Source organism: Panulirus ornatus, chromosome 19 (assembly GCF_036320965.1).
Source record: "Panulirus ornatus isolate Po-2019 chromosome 19, ASM3632096v1, whole genome shotgun sequence".
NCBI classification, from domain to species: domain Eukaryota; kingdom Metazoa; phylum Arthropoda; class Malacostraca; order Decapoda; family Palinuridae; genus Panulirus; species Panulirus ornatus.
In genome coordinates, this window is record NC_092242.1 from 3571865 (window position 1) to 3591731 (window position 19867).

General features: G+C 47.5%; 1 protein-coding gene across 5 annotated transcripts in view; it reads left to right on the plus strand.

Annotated features, from left to right (window-relative positions):
- LOC139755322 (uncharacterized) overlaps positions 1–19867 on the plus strand; it is a 174067-nt gene that overhangs the window by 79939 nt on the left and 74261 nt on the right. For all 5 annotated transcript variants that reach the window (XM_071673460.1, XM_071673463.1, XM_071673461.1 and 2 more), the window contains exons 2-3: positions 10463–10627; positions 14747–15337. In XM_071673460.1, coding sequence (XP_071529561.1) covers positions 15089–15337 — 249 coding nt within the window. In that variant the 5' untranslated portion in view covers positions 10463–10627; positions 14747–15088. The remainder of the gene's footprint in view (positions 1–10462; positions 10628–14746; positions 15338–19867) is intronic.

Sequence of the window (19867 nt, forward strand, 5' to 3'; positions counted from 1 at the left end):
TTTACTCTTAACTTTCTTCTTCCACACACTTTACCAAACTCAGTCACCAGCTTCTGCAGTTTCTCACATGAATCAGCCACCAGCGCTGTATCATCAGCGAACAACAACTGACTCACTTCCCAAGCTCTCTCATCCCCAACAGACTTCATACTTGCCCCTCTTTCCAGGACTCTTGCATTTACCTCCCTAACAACCCCATCCATATATATATATATATATATATATATATATATATATATATATATATATATATATATATATATATATATATATTTTAATGAGGTGAGAGATGAGATGATGTCTGTGTACAAGGATGGCGTGGTTGTATTAACGACACTGTGATGGTTAGGTCATTGGTCATTTATCTTGTCGTGTAATCGTTATGGATTTTGATTATATTGAATCACCGTTAACAGGATTTTTATGGCTTCATAGTGTCACTCAGTGTATGTGGCTCTATTATATACATATATATATATATATATATATATATATATATATATATATATATATATATATATATATATATATATATATATATGTGTTACACGATTTGCGTATTGTAGTGAGATTAATATTAATCGCATCTGTCGTTGATCGTTTACGCACACTTCAGTCCTGGTCATTGTTGATCTATATTGATGTAAGGATTATCGTATTTTATTGGTAGGGCACTGTTTGTTTGTTTGTTTTTTATCTTTGTCATCTCACAGGATTTAAATCCCTTTGAGCACGACCATACGACTGTTATTACGCACGATGGTACGACGCTTGTGCACGACGGTACGACCCTTGAACACTACGGTACGACACTTGTGCACGACGGTACGACCCTTGTGCATGACGGTACGACACGAGCACGTCGGTACGACCCTTGAGCACGTCGGTACGACCCTGAGCACGTCGGGACGACCCTTGAACACGACGGTACGACCCTTGAGCACGACGGTACGACCCTTGAGCACGACGTTACCTTAATGGAAGTATAGAAATGGTTTTCTTTCGGAGGTGGACGTGACCAATCATGGCCAGACTGATGCCAACAGAGAGCCTCATCCTGCCTCATTCAGACCCGTCAGGCGGGGGGAGGGGGAGGAGGGGCGGGGGTGAGTGTCTGACCACACCTGGTGGCTTGCCCCCCCTCCACCCTGGGGGGAGGGGGGAGGGCTGGTAGGGGGCCATATTGATTCTTTCAATGGGGGATGTTGTGGGGGGGGGGGGGAGATTACATTTAGTGATTCTTGCAGATGGGGAGCGTGTTGGGAGATCATTTTCTCTTGGGGGAGACTACGTTTTAGTGAAGGGGTAGGAGGGGTTGGGGAGGAGGATGCGTGGCAGGACTTCCTGTAGGTGTCGCTCCCAGACGCCACCAGTGTCTGCCACCATCAGCACCACCACTACCTCACTCCCACATACTCCCCTTCCACACACACACACACACACACACACACACACACACACTTACCACAATCAACAGTCGCCACCCCACCCCACTTCGTAATTACATCTGCAGTTAATTGCTCATTTAACTTCGTCAGGTCCTGCAGGAGGGGACCCAGCATCCACCCCCAGGGTAACCCTCTTGCACCTTCAGCGTCTCCCGCAGGCGTCGCCTGCCTGGACTCCATGCAGGAAGTTCCTGGAAAACATCCTGGTCGCTGTGTCTGGGTCGTTGCTTTATGGTAATTTAGGATGTTCTCTGGACGTAATGAGTCATTTATCCTCTCTCTCTCTCTGCCTTAATGTTGATTGGCCGGAGGGGTGAATGTTGTATGAGGTGATTTGGGTATACATGCTTGTATGAGGTGACCTGGGGCTAAGTCTTGTATGAGGTGACCTGGGATAAATATTGTATGTGGTGGCCTGGGGGTAAATCTTGTATGTGGTGGCCTGGGGGTAAATCTTGTATGTGGTGGCCTGGGGGTAAATCTTGTATGTGGTGACCTGGGGGTGAATGTTGTATGTGGTGGCCTGGGGGTAAATCTTGTATGTGGTGACCTGGGGTGAATGTTGTATGTGGTGGCCTGGGGGTAAATCTTGTATGTGGTGACCTGGGGGTAAATCTTGTATGTGGTGGCCTGGGGGTAACTCTTGTATGTGGTGACCTGGGGTGAATGTTGTATGTGGTGGCCTGGGGGTAAATCTTGTATGTGGTGGCCTGGGGGTAAATCTTGTATGTGGTGGCCTGGGGGTAACTCTTGTATGTGGTGACCTGGGGTGAATGTTGTATGTGGTGGCCTGGGGGTAAATCTTGTATGTGGTGGCCTGGGGGTAAATATATGTACTGTAGTGGGAGTAAGTCTTTTACTTATATTACATTTCTTTCGTCTGTTGCTTCCCTGTCCCCCATCTTTCTTTCTCTTCACCTCCTTCCCTCCCTCCCCCAGCACTTGGGCCAGTCAGCGTGGCACATTGTCTGTGGTGTGGTGATAAGGGCCGGGTGCCAGGCACCTCTCCTGCTATCGCTGCCAACCGCTTGCCTTTATCTCAGCCTGGGGGAGGGGCCCGCGCTCCTGCGTGCCCGCACGCACCCCAGCTTCCCCCCCAATACAAGACTTGTCGTTTTTTCTCCCCGGCGTTGCTGATAACGTCGGGTGTTTTCCCTGATTTGGTGTCCTCGCTTTTCAAACTATTTTTATTGATTTGTTTTAATGAATAGTGTATAGCCCTCTGTATGAGGGCCCCATATATATATATATATATATATATATATATATATATATATATATATATATATATATATATATATATATATATATATATATAATATTCCATCTCATATTTCGTATTTCACTTTATTTATGACGAACATATATTTTTTAAGCATAAGTAATAGGAAAAAGAAAGTAAAAGTTATTGGGTAACATCTCGAGAAAATTTATGTTCAGCCTTTACGTTCGTGATTGTATTTTTTCCAACTCGTTCCTTTAGGAAATTTGATAGGTTTTGACATTTGCCCGGGCTGGCAGCTGATGTGTTTGGAAGATACTTGTGTGGAAACTTGTCCTCTCCTTCCTGTGTGATATACCCCGGGTTGCTGTGACCCTTAAAGTTCTGTTTGGTTTGTGGGTTTGTTGTTTATCTTTTGACAGGTTGGATGATCAGGCAGGTGAGGCGTAGTTTAGACTGGAGCTGATGAACTGTTTGGAGAGGATACAACAGAATTCTTATGCTGGACAAAACCTGGTTCCTGTAAGTGTTGTGATCGCGTTTTGTTTGTATAGGGCTTTTGTGTTGATGTTTGTGGTGTGGGGAGTGAGTGTCACGTCTCTGTCTTGTGTGATACCCAGTGCGGTCGGAGTTTTGGCGAATGAAAATGGTTCATCATACAGGTTTATGGGAAGTTGAATCTGGAATTTGTTTTTTTGTCCAGAGTTTACAGTGCTTCTGTTGATTTCTTTGTGGGTCCAGATATTCTTCTTTGGAGTGAGTCAGCTGTCCTGATTGCGTGACGTAGTTCTGTAGTTTTGTTGTTGTTGTTGTCTGATTATGGTCAGGAGGCGCTGCTGGGATGGCGAGGTCATCTGCATATAAGAGGAATTTCGCCCTGTGGTCTGCAGAAGGTGACGCGAAGTTGTGTAGGAAGAGATGAAAAAGGGACGGAGAGAGAACTGCTCCTGGGGGACTCCGTTGTAGAGCTCATGGATTTTGGAGCTGTATCGTGTGTGAATGATTCCGGCTGAGCGGCCAGCCATTTTTGTATAGGATGGTGTCCAGTATCTTATCCGTAACGATGTGTCGGGGGTTTTCTCTGAAGGTGTCTCTACATTTAGTGACATAAGTATGGTGCGGGAGGGGACTGTGGTCGGTTGAAACCATCTATGATTTGTTATGTGAGGTTTGTGTGCAGTGGAGTCTCTTAGTCTAAAGCTCCAAGGCTGCGCTGCAGTAAGTAGTAGTGTTAGGATGGACTCATTTGGAAAGAAAAGTTCATTTTAACGAGAGTGTACTTACTCTTGTGAACTGACGATGATAGAGCCTCGCCAGAGGTGACTTTACACTCGCGATGTAACCTCAAGTAAGTAGAGTCCGTTTATCATATGTTTTTTTCACCCAAACTTGAGTTGAGTTGTGTTCTGTTCTGCCTTCTTCATGTATTGTTGAGTTGCCGCGAGCACCTGTTTGTGAGGCTTGTGTTGCAACAAGATGTATAGGGTGAGTTCCCACAATAAAGTGTTACCAAGTGGTCAGGTCGCCCACCTAATTTATTTTCCGTAGCATTTTAATCTGCCGCTGATGGTTGTCCATTTGTTTTGGCGGTGGTTCACTCCAGATAGAATGGCTTTATTTCAAAGTCTCCTTGGCCTTGCTTGTACTTGTTTTGTTAAAATCTTGCTCAGTTCCAGTCAATTTTGGTTCTGTTTATCTCTTGTTATGTTCCAGCTTTTGCTTCTTAGTTCGAGCCCTCGCTCTTTGCGTTCCAGTCTTCACTTCGTACATGCCAGCCCTCGCTCCTTATGTTTCACCGCTCACTTTAGATATTTCAGCCTTCGCTTGTGACGTTTAAGCCCTCGCATGTGACGCTTCAGCCCACATAAGTCACGTCCCAGCCCTCGCATGTGACGCTTAAGCCCACATAAGTCACGTTCCAGCCCTTGCATGTGACGCTTCTTCAGCACACACTAGTCACGTCCCAGCCCTCGCATGTGACGCTTCTTCAGCCCACACTAGTCACGTCCCAGCCCTCGCATGTGACGCTTCTTCAGCCCACACTAGTCACGTTCCAGCCCTCGCCTGTTGCGCTCCAGCCCTCGGCTGCGGTTGGTCAGATTCACCAGAATTTGTGTCCAAGTGTTTGCTTCGCGTCTGGGTAAACGAACCATTGTGTTCGGTGTCGTCACTGTGGTCAGCAGTGGTTTGTGGTTATTCTTCCTCTGAAGTATTGAGTTAGTTGTGCTGAAGGGGAGAGGTGGGCAAGGCACACACACACACACACACACACACACACGTGAGGATAAGGCAGTTATGTAGTCGGATGTCTCATTCAGATGTATGAATGGTGATAGTGAGAAAAGAAAATATCTTATGAAATGAAGCAGCTTCGGAGCCATTCGATTTGCATCACTATCTGAATTGTATTATTGTTATTATTATTATTATTATTATTATTATTATTATTATTATTATTATTAGAGAAAGACGATCGTCTCGCTTTCTTTACGAGGTTATTATCATTTCATACACTGACATCTGCTCATGGCGTGCAATCGAACGTATATATACAATATAGATGGGAAATACCAGCTTAGTATGAGTCTCGAATATAAGACTCATGACAACTTGTCGTTGGGTTTTGTTGTATCGTCAGAAAATGCGAGAGAGGAATCATGAAACTTGGAGATGATGATATTGGATGTGATGATTGCCTGTGGAGGGGATGAACTTGAGGGAGTTCCTCTGGTGTCGCATTGACTCAGGGTTCGAACCGTGTTTCCTTCTGGTGAGACAGACAGCTAGTGGCACACCTGTGATATCTATAATTGTATGAATTCGTACTGAAGTGTGATTTCACCTCCATATAAATATATATATATATATATATATATATATATATATATATATATATATATATATATATATATATATATATATATATACATATATATATGTGTGTGTTTGTGTGTGTGTGTGTGTGTGTGTTCCTGCCTGGCGCTTTCTTTACACTTGCATTATGTATTTTTTTTACACCTGCCCAGTGTATATGACATTTACTTTATGTGTATTACTCTTGCTACATACGTGGCGGCCGGTACAGCCGTCTTATGCATACCACATGATTCATACATAGTACTTCATCTACATTTACATTCTACAAAGCAGCAGCCTCTACTCAGGGGTAGTGGATGGGTGGGTAGGCAGCCAAGGGTGAATATTAATTGACCCCTTAAAACCTCACATGACCCCGCTGGATGCTGGAGAGACTTCGACCTGACCTGCGCCTCTTTTGTCTATGTGTGACCTGACCAGAGTCTCGACTTTGACCGAGGTTCATCCCCAAGATTTGAAGAACCCCTGTGCTCCTCTCGTTTGGTCAGCCAGCATACCACGTGTGGCTGAGGGTAAGAAAGCGAGAGAGAGAGAGAGAGAGAGAGAGAGAGAGAGAGAGAGGAGGCAGCTGTGACCTCCATTTGCTAATGGGTTTCGAGAGCCAAGTTTCCGGAAGGCTGTTTTGTCTTTCGCCAGGTTCTGATGATGATGATGGATATGGCCTCAGCAGACAGGGAACTTGTGGCCTTAATCACCTTGTGAGGTTCTGCCTGCCTCACAAGGTGTGGCCAGACGGCCAGGTCAGTCGTAAGCGAGACACAACATTTCCCGCGAATCATCTCTCTCGTCTTTCACACGTAGGTACAGACATTCAGCATCGGACGCCCTGGGAGAACAGGCCATGAATAAGTCATTGCAGTGATAGACCCAGCTGTCAGGATAGAGCCAAGCCCCTGAAGCCAATGTAGTATACATAGCCCGTGTGGGCGGGTCGTCGTCCACCCCCACCCCACCCCCCCAGGCCGGACCCAGCCGCCACATATCGTCTCCGTCCGTCCGTCTGTCTGTCTGTCTGTCTGTACTGTACATATCCACTTCCCTTACTTACTCTTCAGGGCTTTAGCATCTCCCAGACTTGTCGTCTGCTTAAGTATTCTTGTAGTTATGCCATTTAGGTATATTAGCTTTTTTTTTTTCTTTCGGCAACCCGGGGACGTGAGTTCGAGTTCCACAACACGCGAACGAACTGGTTCGTTGGCGGACTCGAAGTCTATTAAATATTTTGAATGTAGCTCGGCAGCTGATGCTTTCTCCCGGCAGAGCAGGTGGTGGCGCCCTGTCTGACGCGCTTGTGAAGGTATTCATCTGCCTCTCGAGGTGTCCGCCCCTCGCCCTCGAAGTCCCCCTGTCCCTAGGTCATGTCCTCTGCAGGTCTCGTCCTCGCGTCCTTATTCCCTTCCCCTGAGGTCCCCCGTCTCTCATAAGATAGAAAATAAAAAGTTCTTTGCTGGTCCATGGTAATTCGGTTCAGTATTACATGTCGTTTTAATACCTTTACCCAGGCTGCTGCGTGTTGTATGTACATCAGTAGTCTTGTGGTGTAGAACGACAAAGAGAATTAAAAATCGGAGTTGGTGGTATGAACCAGCTATCGTAAGTAAACATTTAGAAGCTTCGTGGCGGCGCGGCTCACACTGAAGCCTAGCGCGAGCGCTGCGCCGCTTAAGCCTGCCTGGCAGTGGCTCGCCGTTGCATTTGGAGGAAAGTTTTGGGGTGAATGTCTTGTCGTGGTATATATATATATATATATTTTTTTTTTGGTGGGCTCAGGTCGTGTAGCTCTTCCTACCCGACCGTGAAATATTGAGTGACAAGACGATAGAGAGTCGAGTGCAAATTAAAGAGGAAATATCAGAAGAAACGGTACAGTATTTTGATAATATCGGCAATATATTTTCAGCTTTTGCTCACTGTCATTTCCTAAGGTAAGATATATATATATATATATATATATATATATATATATATATATATATATATATATATATATATATATATATATATATATTGGTGTTGGATGAATTTTATTCATCTGACTAGATAAACGTGTTCGAGGATGTAAGTGTGCGGTTATGTGCTCGAAGACGGATTTTCATCTGTTAGTAAAGGTTATTAAAAGTAGAATATAACAACCGCTTGAGTGTCTTCAGTACTTGTAAGCATACAACCCAAGATGTTGTTATGAGTATATCTCCTGAAGGTGTCAGAGTCGTAGCGATTTGCCAAAGAGACGACTTGTCAAAAACACATACCAGACAAACTGTCGTTTGATTTAAAGACCACTGAGGAAGGTTGTGTTGGCGACCCACAACACTGTGAGGGTAGGTCTGGGGCGGCAGTTGTTAGCAACGGGGGGGGGGGGGGTTGCAAACTGTCTCCCCCATCCGACCCTCCTGCTGCATCTCCCCCGCCCCCCCCCCCCCCCTTCATACCACCATGGGTGGGTTGAATTAGGTCTTAAGTTAATTTACACTGCGCTGGATTAAGGTAACGTTATACCCCCCCCTCCCCCTCACGTAACCCCATTGCATGTTACCTGGTTAGACCAGAGTTGCATCCTGTCAGGTGGGGGTCACCGGGGGGGGGGGGGTGTCGTGTTTATATTGTTCTGACCCGTCGTTATCCGACATCTGTTCGTTTGCCTGTCTGTTCTCGTATCTGTATTTCCGTCTCTCCGTCCTTTTTTTCTTTTTTTTTTCTTTTTTTTTATCGCCCGTCTGTCTTGAGCCCTCCTCCTGGCCGTGGTGGACGGCTGGGCGTCCTGGAGTTTGTACTTCATTTACGGGCGTGGCATGTGTGGCCGGCCCTCCAATCTCCCGGCGCCTGAGCAGAATGCGCGGAAATATATATATATATGTATATATATCTTTTGGGGAATACGTGTTGGGAATGGTGGTGGTGGGAATCGAACGCATGTTCCTGGGGGAGAGTTACATGCTTCTCCTTGTTCGAGAGAGAGAGAGAGAGAGAGAGGGAGAGAGAGAGAGAGAGAGAGAGAGAGAGAGAGAGAGAGAGAGAGAGAGAGAGAGAGAGAGAGAGAGAGAGAGAGAGATTAACTTGCGATGGAGATTGACAGTAGTGGGATGGGGTTGGGGGTAGGGGGGGTGATGAAGGCTTTAATGGGTGTAACATCATTACTGTCGCCGGGCGTCGTGACCCAGTTCTCCACGGAGGTGGCCAACTGGGTCAAGCCGCCGAAACTGGAGACCTCAGTCGACCTACCTTGTGGCGGGTTATGTGTGGTGAGACCTGACTCTGTTTGTTTGTTGCCTGCTTGTGGTGTGTGGCACTCCCTGACCACTGGCTCTCTCTCTCTCTCTCTCTCTCTCTCTCTCTCTCTCTCTCTCTCTCTCTCTCTCTCTCTCTCTCTCTCTCTCTCTCTCTCTCTCTCTAGCGCCAGAATAAAGTTTGTTGTATATTTAACCTTCATCTGCATAATTTACATTGCAAATGCGGATGTGGGTATGACACAGAGGTGAGTTATTCTCTTTCTCTGTGCCTACATGTCTTTCCCTGTTCAGCGGCGTAGCGTCGGGAACATAAGAACGATTGCCTCGTTTGTACGTACACCCGGCTCTTCCTGTCTAATGTACAGCAACCAAAGCCAGCTCCACTTGCTAGATTTTCTGTTGCGGCTGAAAATAGTGTTAGTTATTTTGTTCGTCAGAATTTGAATGTAAATAAGTGATATATATATATATATATATATATATATATATATATATATATATATATATATATATATATATATACAGAACCTTCACTTCACCGTGAAGAGATATATGTAGATATGTCTTTTGGTCATTTCAAATGAGACAAACTGTTAACTGAAATAATTATTGTTAAGAAGTATCCACCAGAATAAATAACCCTGTCCACACACCATGTAAGGAGAGGAAGGTCAGATGTCAGGTCATGTAATTAGTGCCCACCTACACTCCACACGGGGATTATGATGTCCCGCCTCACTCCTACCTCTCTGCTTTTAAGGAGCTCAACATTTGTATCTCCCCCACTCGGTCTGAGCATGTAATAAACGAAAGTACTCACCGTTTTTATTTCCGCTTTCTAGTGGTGATTGTTGTGCATATATATATATATATATATATATATATATATATATATATATATATATATATATATATATATATATAACCTGCGGGCAACATAGCATCTGCTTAATTACCGTTCCATCCGGATGCCCGGACGCTTAGCTGTACTACCGGGCGTAACACGCCTTACGGTCAACACAACCGTGAAAAATGTATTTAATGTTCTTAAGGTTCGTCTCTTGCTGGGAGAGTTCACAGCCAGGGGCTCGCCTGTCACTGCACCCGCCGGGTGTTGGTGTGGTACATGTCTGTCTTCACAGGTCGTGACTCCCGGACCTGAGACCTGTCCTGTCCAGTGGTTGTCTGTTCCTGCGCCGTCCCTCCTCGCGTTTTCTTCTCCATTATCTCAGCAGCAGCTGCAGCAGCATCTATCCCTGGTTTATAGTTATTGATGTATTTCCTCTATGAACTTGGACGATGTGTTTTCCTGAGATGCGAAGGCTTTTCTTCTTGGACATTCTCGAGCACGAGGGGTTGACCCTCGGGTGTGACGGGATGGACTTTGACCTGCCCTCCCCTCCCCCCCCCATTGAGGGTCAGGTCACTGGGTCATGCCGTGATGACCAAGGGTTGTAAGTACGGACGGGTTGAGGGCTGCTGCTTCTCCTCCTCCCCTCTACAACGGGTTGTTGTATACACAAGTGAATCAGAAGCCCTCATCCTCAGCATCACCCATGGTTATTCAGTGGTGAATTAATGAGGTTCAATACAATAACCAATATTGGCCTTCATATTTATTGACGTGTACATTTCCTGTATTGTATACATGTTCGTAATTCACGTCTTTATTTTTTTTTCATCAGATATGCCAGGAGTGACTGCACGTCACGACAGGTGAAGCCCGGTGACCCCCAGGCCAAGCTAGGTCACACCCAAGCCATGTCACTTCAACGTTGGTCACGCTAGCCAGACCCAGGTCGTCGTAGGTCACCGTAGTTCACGTTGGGTGACACCTTCTCAAGCTAACAGTTAAGTTATTACAAGCATTTCTTGAAGCTAAGCCAAGCCAGGTCACGCTGTAAAGAAGACGGGTCACGTAAGGTCAGTGTAGGTCACAGAGACTAGGTCATCTCACGTAGGGTCAAGCCAGGTGACACAAGATCAAGCAGGGCCACAGCAGCATCAAGCCAGGTCACGAAGGGTCAACGCATATCAGCTTGTGTACGCCAGACCTTCAGCCTTTTCAGCCGCCCCTTCCCTCTCAGCGACATTATGATAAGTACGTGTATATATATATATATATATATATATATATATATATATATATATATATATATATATATATATATATATATATATATATATATATATATACTTTTTCTGTTTATTTTATGATGGGCTCTTTTTAGCTTGCTTAAATTTTACTCCTGAAAGAACTATTATGTTCAAGATTTACTGTGTCGAGCAGGGGTCTCGGGGGAGAGTGTATAGCAGCCCTGGTTACTGGGGGAAATGTATAACCCACACCGCTGGAACCTGCTGTCTGGAACACTTTCTGAAGACTATCTGGAATACTGGAACCACTTGGAACCTCATATAGACTTTGTACTGAAGCCTTCTTGCTGCACAACCTGGAACTTGGAACCACGGGAATTTCCGCCAAGGTTACTGGAACCCTCTGGGAAGCCCACCTGGAATATTGGAAGATCTTGGAGTACTAAGACCTCTCGGAGCCCCTTCTGGAATGCTGGAACCACTTCCTACACCACTTAGAGTACTAGAACCACTTGGAACACCCAGAATACTGAAGCTTTTAGGTGCACCACCTGGAACACAAGTGCTCTTACGGAAGCTCTGGACCACTTCTTGGAACGCCGTGGAGCGCATCCTGGAGCGCTCTGCTACAGACTGGATGAGGCTGCCGCTCAGAACAGTGGATAACGCCTGGTTAAAGACCAAAGGGGGAGATCCTTAACTAAACATCCTACAGACCTGACGTCATTGCAAGGAACGAGTCTCGCTGGAATGACATGTTGAAGTCCGGGTAACGAGCTAATTTGCTTTGACCTAAGGGAGCTTTGGAAGCGATGCAATGGCCCTAGCGAGAGCTGCGCCCTGGGGCACGTGGGTTTGCGAGTACTTTTTCTTGGAAGAAGAGCTTAGTGTGTCATTTTCCCTGGAGGAGGAAAGCTTAACGAATCTAACACCGGGGGGGGGGGGGGGTCTAGCGAGTCTTGGTCTCTGGGGGAGAAGAGCTTAGCGAGTCGTGTGCCCTGGAAGAGAGGAGCTTAACAAATGCAGTACCCTGGGGGAGAGGAGCTTAGCGAGTTCTGTGCCCTGGAAGGAAGGAACTTAACTAGTTGAGTCATGTGCCCTGGAGGGGAAGAGCTAAGTGCGCCCTGTGCCTTTGGGGAGAGGAGCTTAAGGAGACTTTGCCCTGGGGACGTAGTGAGGGCTGTAAGTTGACGTCGAGGAGAGGCGGCTTAGCGAGTAAAGTGAAATGTTGAGACCGTGGCTTAGGCGACACATCAGGCCTGGTGCTGTGGTCCAGAAGGCACAGTAAAGCAGGTGTTGTGGTAGAGAAGAGCACAAGCAGGCCGGTTGCTGTGGTCCAACAGAGCCAGTGCTGGCTAGGACCATAAATAAGTCAGTCTGGCCGTACAAGGTCGGTCGTGGTGGTTGCTAAAGGGAAGCTGGCGTTACCCCAGCTTTACCTGGCCCCGGCCTGCCCTTGGCTTGGCCCAGCGTTGACCGCTTCCAGCGTTACTACGTCCCGGCGTTGCCTTGGGCTGGCGTTGTCTCGTTGGTCGTCGCCCTCCATGGACTCCACAGGGATGGTGGCTTTGACATCTCCTGCCATATTTCTGTGCCCATATGTATATAACGGGAACTAGAGCAGTGAAGGCTGCATTTACACCGATCTTTGGCCTGGAAGGTTATGGGTGTCCGAGCGACCGGAGATGTAAGGCAGGAAATGCATTATACCATATCCTGCCTTGCACGCCCCTTCTGTCATATTGCCTTGCACGCTCCCTCCCTCACTCTCTGCACGCTCAGGCCAGCAATGCCTGGCTGTCTGTACGGTACACCCGTAAACTCGACTCCGATCTCTCCATCATACTCAAGGGTCGTATCGTCGTGCCCAGGGGACGCATAATCGTCTTTTGAGGGGTCGCGATGCCACCATGCTGGTGGGGTTATACCACCAACAACAGCTATAATGTTTACAGGAGAAACACGTTGGTAGGAGCCAGGCGGCCGGTCACCCAGCTGGGTCTGGCCCACACGTAGTATTCTCTTAATGAAACAGAGTTCTGGAGGTCAGTGACTCGGCATACTCACACTGCCTCAAACCAAGGGAAGAAACTGATATATATATATATATATATATATATATATATATATATATATATATATATATATATATATATATAGGTAATGAGATATATAGATAGTAACTCAGTAACTCTTGTTAGAATGATAATTACGTTTCTTCATCTCGTTTCCATCTGGTTCTTAAACATCTCCACGACAGCTGGCCCGTATTGTGTTCCCATGGCAACTTGCTTTTTTTTAAATGACATAGTGCAATGTTCTGTATTAATTATGGCAATTAACCTCTTTTTATGGGGCTGAATGGGGATGAGAAATTTCTGTTGACAATTAGAAAAGTTTTGATTGTTCAGTAATTTTGTAACGAGTTGCTGACGGGTGACGTAGGACATAGTTCTTCATTAGTCGTGATTACAATTACTGGGGACTGACAGTTACTGGGGACTGACAGTTACTGGGGACTGACAGTTACTGGGGACTGACTGTTACTGGGGACTGACAGCTCCAGTTGATGTTGCTGGAAGACTGGAATGGGGATGATAAGGCTGGTGTAGTGATAATTGTAATGATGCTAATAATGATAATGATATGATAGTAATGATGATAATGATAACTAACAATGATAAATGGTTTATTGAATTATCCAGAGCCAAAGGCTGAAGATTGTACAGAGAAAATCTTCCCAATATAGACAGTGTGGTAGTTACAGAGGAGCATGGAGGGTGAGGGTTGAGATGTGGCAGTCTGTACACCAACACTGGGGAGGCAGTTAAGTGATAATTGATATTTGCAATGGTTGTTGGGATGGGACTGTTCATGTCGCGGTCTGTACGAGCACCGGATGGTCGCGGTGATGAACTGCTACTCGGGGACTATGGATCTCTGGTGGTATGAGGTGACGGCGACGTGGATGGTTATCCCCAATGTTCTCTCTCTACCGGACCGGTCTGGCTGGTGGTCTACACCATCCCGTCCACTATACTCTGGCATGGAAAACCCCTCGGTTTCCTAGAGGACAAATAATGTACCAGTAGAAACCGCGCTTCAGCTGTAAGGTTTTCCAGCAGATATAAAGATATTCTTCTGTTCTCTGGTCTTATTGGTTGTGCGGCTGCAGAAGTCTCGTGTGTGAAACTTTCGAATTATCGGTCCAGGAACCCACGGTACACCCTGCGTTTTCCTGTGCCTAAAACGAAAGTTCATTTTCGTATAGAAGTCTTAAGAGACATGTTATGCATAGTCTTCCCTTAAATCCGTGTTACGTCTCGCTAAGATATGTAGTTTATCCATTGCCAGCAGTCATCCATCTACGCTTTGATTATATTATCCAGTTTTCGACACGCCACACACACGTCAGAGTGACCACGCTGTGGTTCACCGCAATATCCCGGTCTCCTTACGTAAAGATGTGACCACATTTGTCCCCTTGCACTCCCTGGTTACTGTAGTCTCCTCCAACGACATGTTGAACATCATTTCAGGCGTCGTGTCAAGTATATCTGCGCATTTCATTAGCATATATGAGGAAACTTTGTCGGAGACATGAGCCATGTATGGGTCAGAACTCTCTATTATTATGCAAATGGCTTTCCTGGCGATTTCAGTGTGTGTTGGTTCTTGGGTGTGTGTGTGTGTGTGTGTGTGTGTGTGTGTAAGATACAGTGTAATGTCCTCCATGCATGTTGGCATGATATAGTTTACGCTGTTTTTGGGGTTTATTTTCTCTTTATGTATCGCTGAACCGTCCCTTTGTATCTGTTGTTTTGAGTATCGTAATTGTGACAATTCTGATGTTTTCTCTCCTCCCCCAACAGGGACCACACCTGCCTGGCCTCGGAGGCTCCACACCCCTCCCGGCTCCTCCCATGCTGGCCTGGGGCGACATGAGGCACCGAGTGAGTGGCGGCAGTGAGTGACGCCGCGAGTGGCAGTGTGAGTGGTGGACGAGGAGCGAGGGTCAGCAGCGTCGTCACCTGCACCGCTGACCGCCCCGCCCTCACCCTCCCAGGTGTCTCCCACGCGCACCCCCCGCCACCACCAACATCACGGCGACCACCACCAAGATCTTCAACGACCTGACCTCGGAGGGCGCGGGGTCGTGCGAGCTGACCCAGGTCCAGCACTACAATGACCTGGCGCGCTCCAAGACGACCAACATGGACTCCGGCAACTCCGTCAAGGACAAGAACAAGCTCAAGGACTCCACCAAGAATAAGCTGGTCAACAAAGAGGCCGACGGCTTCAGCAGAGGTGGCGCGGTGGAGAAGGCGACGAAGAAGGCCTCCGGCCAGGGCAAGAGGGGCTTAAGTCTCAGCTTCAAGAGGTCCAACTTCTGGAACTCCCTGCACAACAAGACTCTGGAGCTGCCGGAAAGACTCCGACGGGAGGAGCGCAAGCTCGTGAGGGTGAGTCCCTTCACGTAGGTTTCTCTCTCTCTCTCTCTCTCTCTCTCTCTCTCTCTCTCTCTCTCTCTCTCTCTCTCTCTCTCTCTCTCTCTCTCTCTCTCTCTCTCTCTCCTCTGCAGTCTTGTCTTCCCTTATCACTGTCAACATCTTTTGATATTTCTCTTCTGCTTCACTTACGCCTTCTCTTTCACCACTTCCAGCCTCCTCCTCCCCCTCCTCCTCCTCCTCCTCCAAAATTAGAATTCTCTTCCCTGCTCAGGTCTGCCGTGGCCTCTTCCCGGCTAGTGTACGTCAGCACCACAAGTGGCCAGACTGGCAGCATCTATCATGCCTTACATAAATAATAGGGCGACCCTCTCTCTCTCTCTCTCTCTCTCTCTCTCTCTCTCTCTCTCTCTCTCTCTCTCTCTCTCTCTCTCTCTCTCTCTCTCTCACACACACACACACACACACACACACACACACACACACACACACACACACACCACTATTGTCGACCATCTAGCACTGCTTTGTCCGCCCACCTGTTGCTGCCAGATAAGCCGTTGGGGTGAGGTAGGGAAGGAATGGTTCTTGAAGCGGTTACGGGATGCAGCTGTGGGCTGCAGGAGAGTGTTGATTGTGGAAGGAGGGGAGGGGAGTTGTGCCTCTGGTTGTGGTGGGAAGAGTTGTTGAAGTGGTGGAAGTTGTTGTTGTTGGGGTGAGGGCACTTCGGAGGCGGGGAGAGGGAGGACGGAGTTTTTTTTTTTTTTTTTTTTTTGGGGGGGGGGGGGCGTGGAGGTTAGAGAAGAGCGTGACGATGTTTTGAAAGTGATAGGGGGCGGAGGAGAGTAAGAGCCTTCTTCAGTGCCTGCTGACCTCTGGCCCGGTCTACGGTAATATCTGGATAAAAACCTTGGCTTAACGAGGAATACTTTGCTCAGTCGTGGGAGGTATGATAAAGTCTCGTTTAATCTGCAAGAGTGTCTCATCCCTGTGGCAGTGTTTCATGATGGCCGATGTGGTAGAGAGAAAGAGGTGATGGAGAGAGAAAGAGAGAGAGGGGGGGGGGAGAAAAGTTACGGGTTGGTATAGCCTTTGTCTTCATCAGTGGTCTTAAGTTTGATGGGCTGTGCCTGGATAACCTGGATCTCTCTGGAGGTTTATATAGACGTAAGTCGTGGCTGGTGGGCCAGACGAGTTCCTTTCTCTTCATTATGCCGGTCTGTCTTTTTTTTGTCTTTCTTTTTCCCCCTCGCTCTGTGAGAGGGAATTCTTTCTTTCTCATGTTCTGGGAAAGGTAGAGAGACGACCTCCCTGGCCCTGCGGGAAGGGCAAACTCATCCCTCTCTACCAGGCCTTGCGGGAAGGGTAGACTCCGTGTCTCTTAGAAAGGGTGTGCTCGACCCTCTCCCTCGTCCTGTAGGGTTGGTGGACTCGACCCCTCCGCCATGCCCTGTATAAAGAGTAAAAAGACTCATCCCTTTCCCAAGCCCTGCATGAAGAAGTGTTCCCCTCCTCCTGGCCAGCAGGGAAGGGGTGACGTGGTGTCTGTTTTCCCTGGCCTTGCGAGGCTTCAACCTATCCCTTCCTGGGAAACGTCCATTTTCCAGTGGTAGACGTAAACCTCAGTACTGCTGACGCCGAGGGAGGATCGCAGCACAGAGAGAGAGAGAGAGAGAGAGAGAGAGAGAGAGAGAGAGAGAGAGAGAGAGAGAGAGAGAGAGAGACAAATGCCTTTTTCTGAAGGTGTCGTTGGTAGGACTTGGGTGGTTTTGTGGGTCGGCTGTTCTTGTCAAACTCTGATCCCTTTTTCATTATTTTCACTCGTATACGAGTGAATCAGAGTGGAGTAGATATATCACATAGCATCCAAGGAAATTTTTGTTGTTGATGATGGTATTATTTGTATATGATTTATATGAATGTATATATATTGGACCCCCCCCCCCCCCCCTTCCCCCAGTCTCCTCACGCGTGCAGTGTTTGGACGAAGCGTATTTCTCTGGCGTTGAAGTTTTCCGATACTGAGCGACGTTAAGGGGGAACACCTGGACCAAATGACTGAGCCTCACCTTGACGGGTGACAGGAGAGGCCGAGGGGGGTGGAAGGGGGGGTCGGCTTCCTCACCTGCTGGCTTCAGCGTGAAGGCTCTCCTCAGCTTCAACGCCTTCCACGTCCTAATAACATTCCTCCTTACCTCTCCTTCTTCGCCGCCCTCCTTTCTCTTAATTTTCATCAGTGGTTCCTATAATAGAAGCGTTGGTCCTTCGGGGCTGAAGCCAGCGGCCCCAGGCGGTTGTAATTCTGGCTTCCAATTTTCTTTATGCCTGGCGGATACCCATACTTGACGCTGCACGCAGACGTGTACGATGCTCTCTCTCTCTCTCTCTCTCTCTCTCTCTCTCTCTCTCTCTCTCTCTCTCTCTCTCTCTCTCTCTGACTTTCAAGTGTTCACTTTTTACTATATATTTTTCGGGTCAGTAGATACGATGAAACCAGCTTCGAAAAGATGTTCTCTGCAACAAGTGTTCGGAGGGCTATTTGAAACTACCTTTTGAAAACTAGTTTTTAAAACTAGTATGCTTCGCCTCATGAGGTCAGTGCGTCACATACTGAATCATTTTATCAATAAGCAGTGAACAATAATAGTTGGTTATTGAGTCAGTGAATTTCTGAACGTTCAAGCTTCGAATATTACCACCATGAACAAGCTAAGGTTCGAAGTATATTAAAAAGATTCGAAACGCTGCAGTCTCTCTCTCTCTCTCTCTCTCTCTCTCTCTCTCTCTCTCTCTCTCTCTCTCTCTCTCTCTCTCTCTCTCTCTCCCCCATTTGCTCCTAGATTGATTTAAAGTTCGGAAACATTGATGCATACTTGAAGTAACTAAGTAACGAAACTAAAGTAATAAAGCTGTGTGACGGAGAACAATGCAGCTTGCGATTTTAAATGAAACTGGAACTTTTAGGAATATCGATGCAAGTCGAGACTTGGGTGTCACGCCAGGGGTTCATTATAATACTTTGTGAGTCCAGGTCGCCCTTGTTGTAAGCCCGGGACGTTGTGAGCCCAGGTCGTGAGCCCATTGGCTCTCACATCGGCGGTGACGAGAGTATAAGCATTAATGAATCAACCGTGAGGTCAAGGTAAGGAACAGTGACTCATTAGTGGTGATTAGTACCGAGGTCGGGGGGTGGTCTGGTGGTCGTTGGATATAATTAGGTGGTGGTTAGCGTTGTAGGTCCTGGCCACGGGTAGGGATGGGGGAGAGAGACTGGTCAGCTGGGTCCTGGCCACGGGCGGGGACTGGTCTGTTGACTGCTGGCCATGGATGAGGACTAGCCTGTTTGGTCGTGGCGCTCGAGTCGTTAGCCGTGTGAGTTGGACTTCCCCCCCCAAGGTTAGAGTGTGAGGCTCTCTCTCTCCCCCGCTGGACTATCGGCTCGATGCTTCACTGCGGGTCTAGCCAGACCACACTGGCCAGGCGGACGTTGAGCGGCTCCCAGCCTGTAATTTCCTCCCTCCCCCACCGGTATAGATCACAACACACCACCGCACTCGGCATGATCCTTCACATCCCTCCATTATTTCTTCTTTCGCATAGATTTCTTGGAAAAAACGCGGTCAAGTCTTGCCATTCAAGATTCATTTTCTGGGCTGCGTGATTACGTACATGTGTACTGCATATAGAGAGTTAGTTCTGTCCTCATAGGGAGGCCTCTCACCTCTTGAACATCGACTATCGTGCAAGTTAAGCGTCCGTATGCTGTCCGTTCTCAATCCCACCATTCACTCGAACTGAACCAGCGCAGGGAAGACACTGCAGTCCTCTCCTGGCAAGGAGGAGACACTGCTGTCCTCTCCAGCCGAGGAGGTGACACTGCTGTCCTCTTCAGCTGAGGAGGAGACACTGCTGTCCTCTTCAGCTGAGAAGGAGACACTGCTATCCTCTCCAGCCGAGGAGGAGACACTGCTGTCCTCGGCCTCCCAGGGACACACCAACAGAAAGTTTTCGTCAGGGAGACAAAGTTAAGAATAGGATCTCCAGTATCCTGGCTCATGTTCCCCATGTTGGCTGGCGTGACCCCCAGCAAGTCGTCGACCTGGTAACCACTGCACTTTAACCTGGCACTCTGGTCACCTGGCGCAGTACAGGAGGCACTGTGGGCCTCAGGTCCCGCACCTCAGTTGACCTGTTTTGTGCACGCGATTGCGGAGGAGCCCCGTCAGTCTGGGTCAGGGGAGGAGCTCCTGCGTTTCAGGTTAATTATATCTTGAGTTATTGGAAAGGAGAGGTCATACTGGAAAAGGGTAGGAGAGGTCATACTGGAGAAGGGTAGGAGAGGTCATACTGGAGAAGGGTAAGAGAGGTCATACTGGTTAAGGGTAGATGAGGTCATACTGGAGAAGGGTAGGAGAGGTCATACTAGTGAAGGGAAGGTGAGGTTATGTTAATAAAGGGTATGTAAGTTCATACTAATGAAGGGTTGGTGAGGTCATATTAATGAAGGGTACACCAGTGAGATGGAAGTGGTGTCATTACGTATAG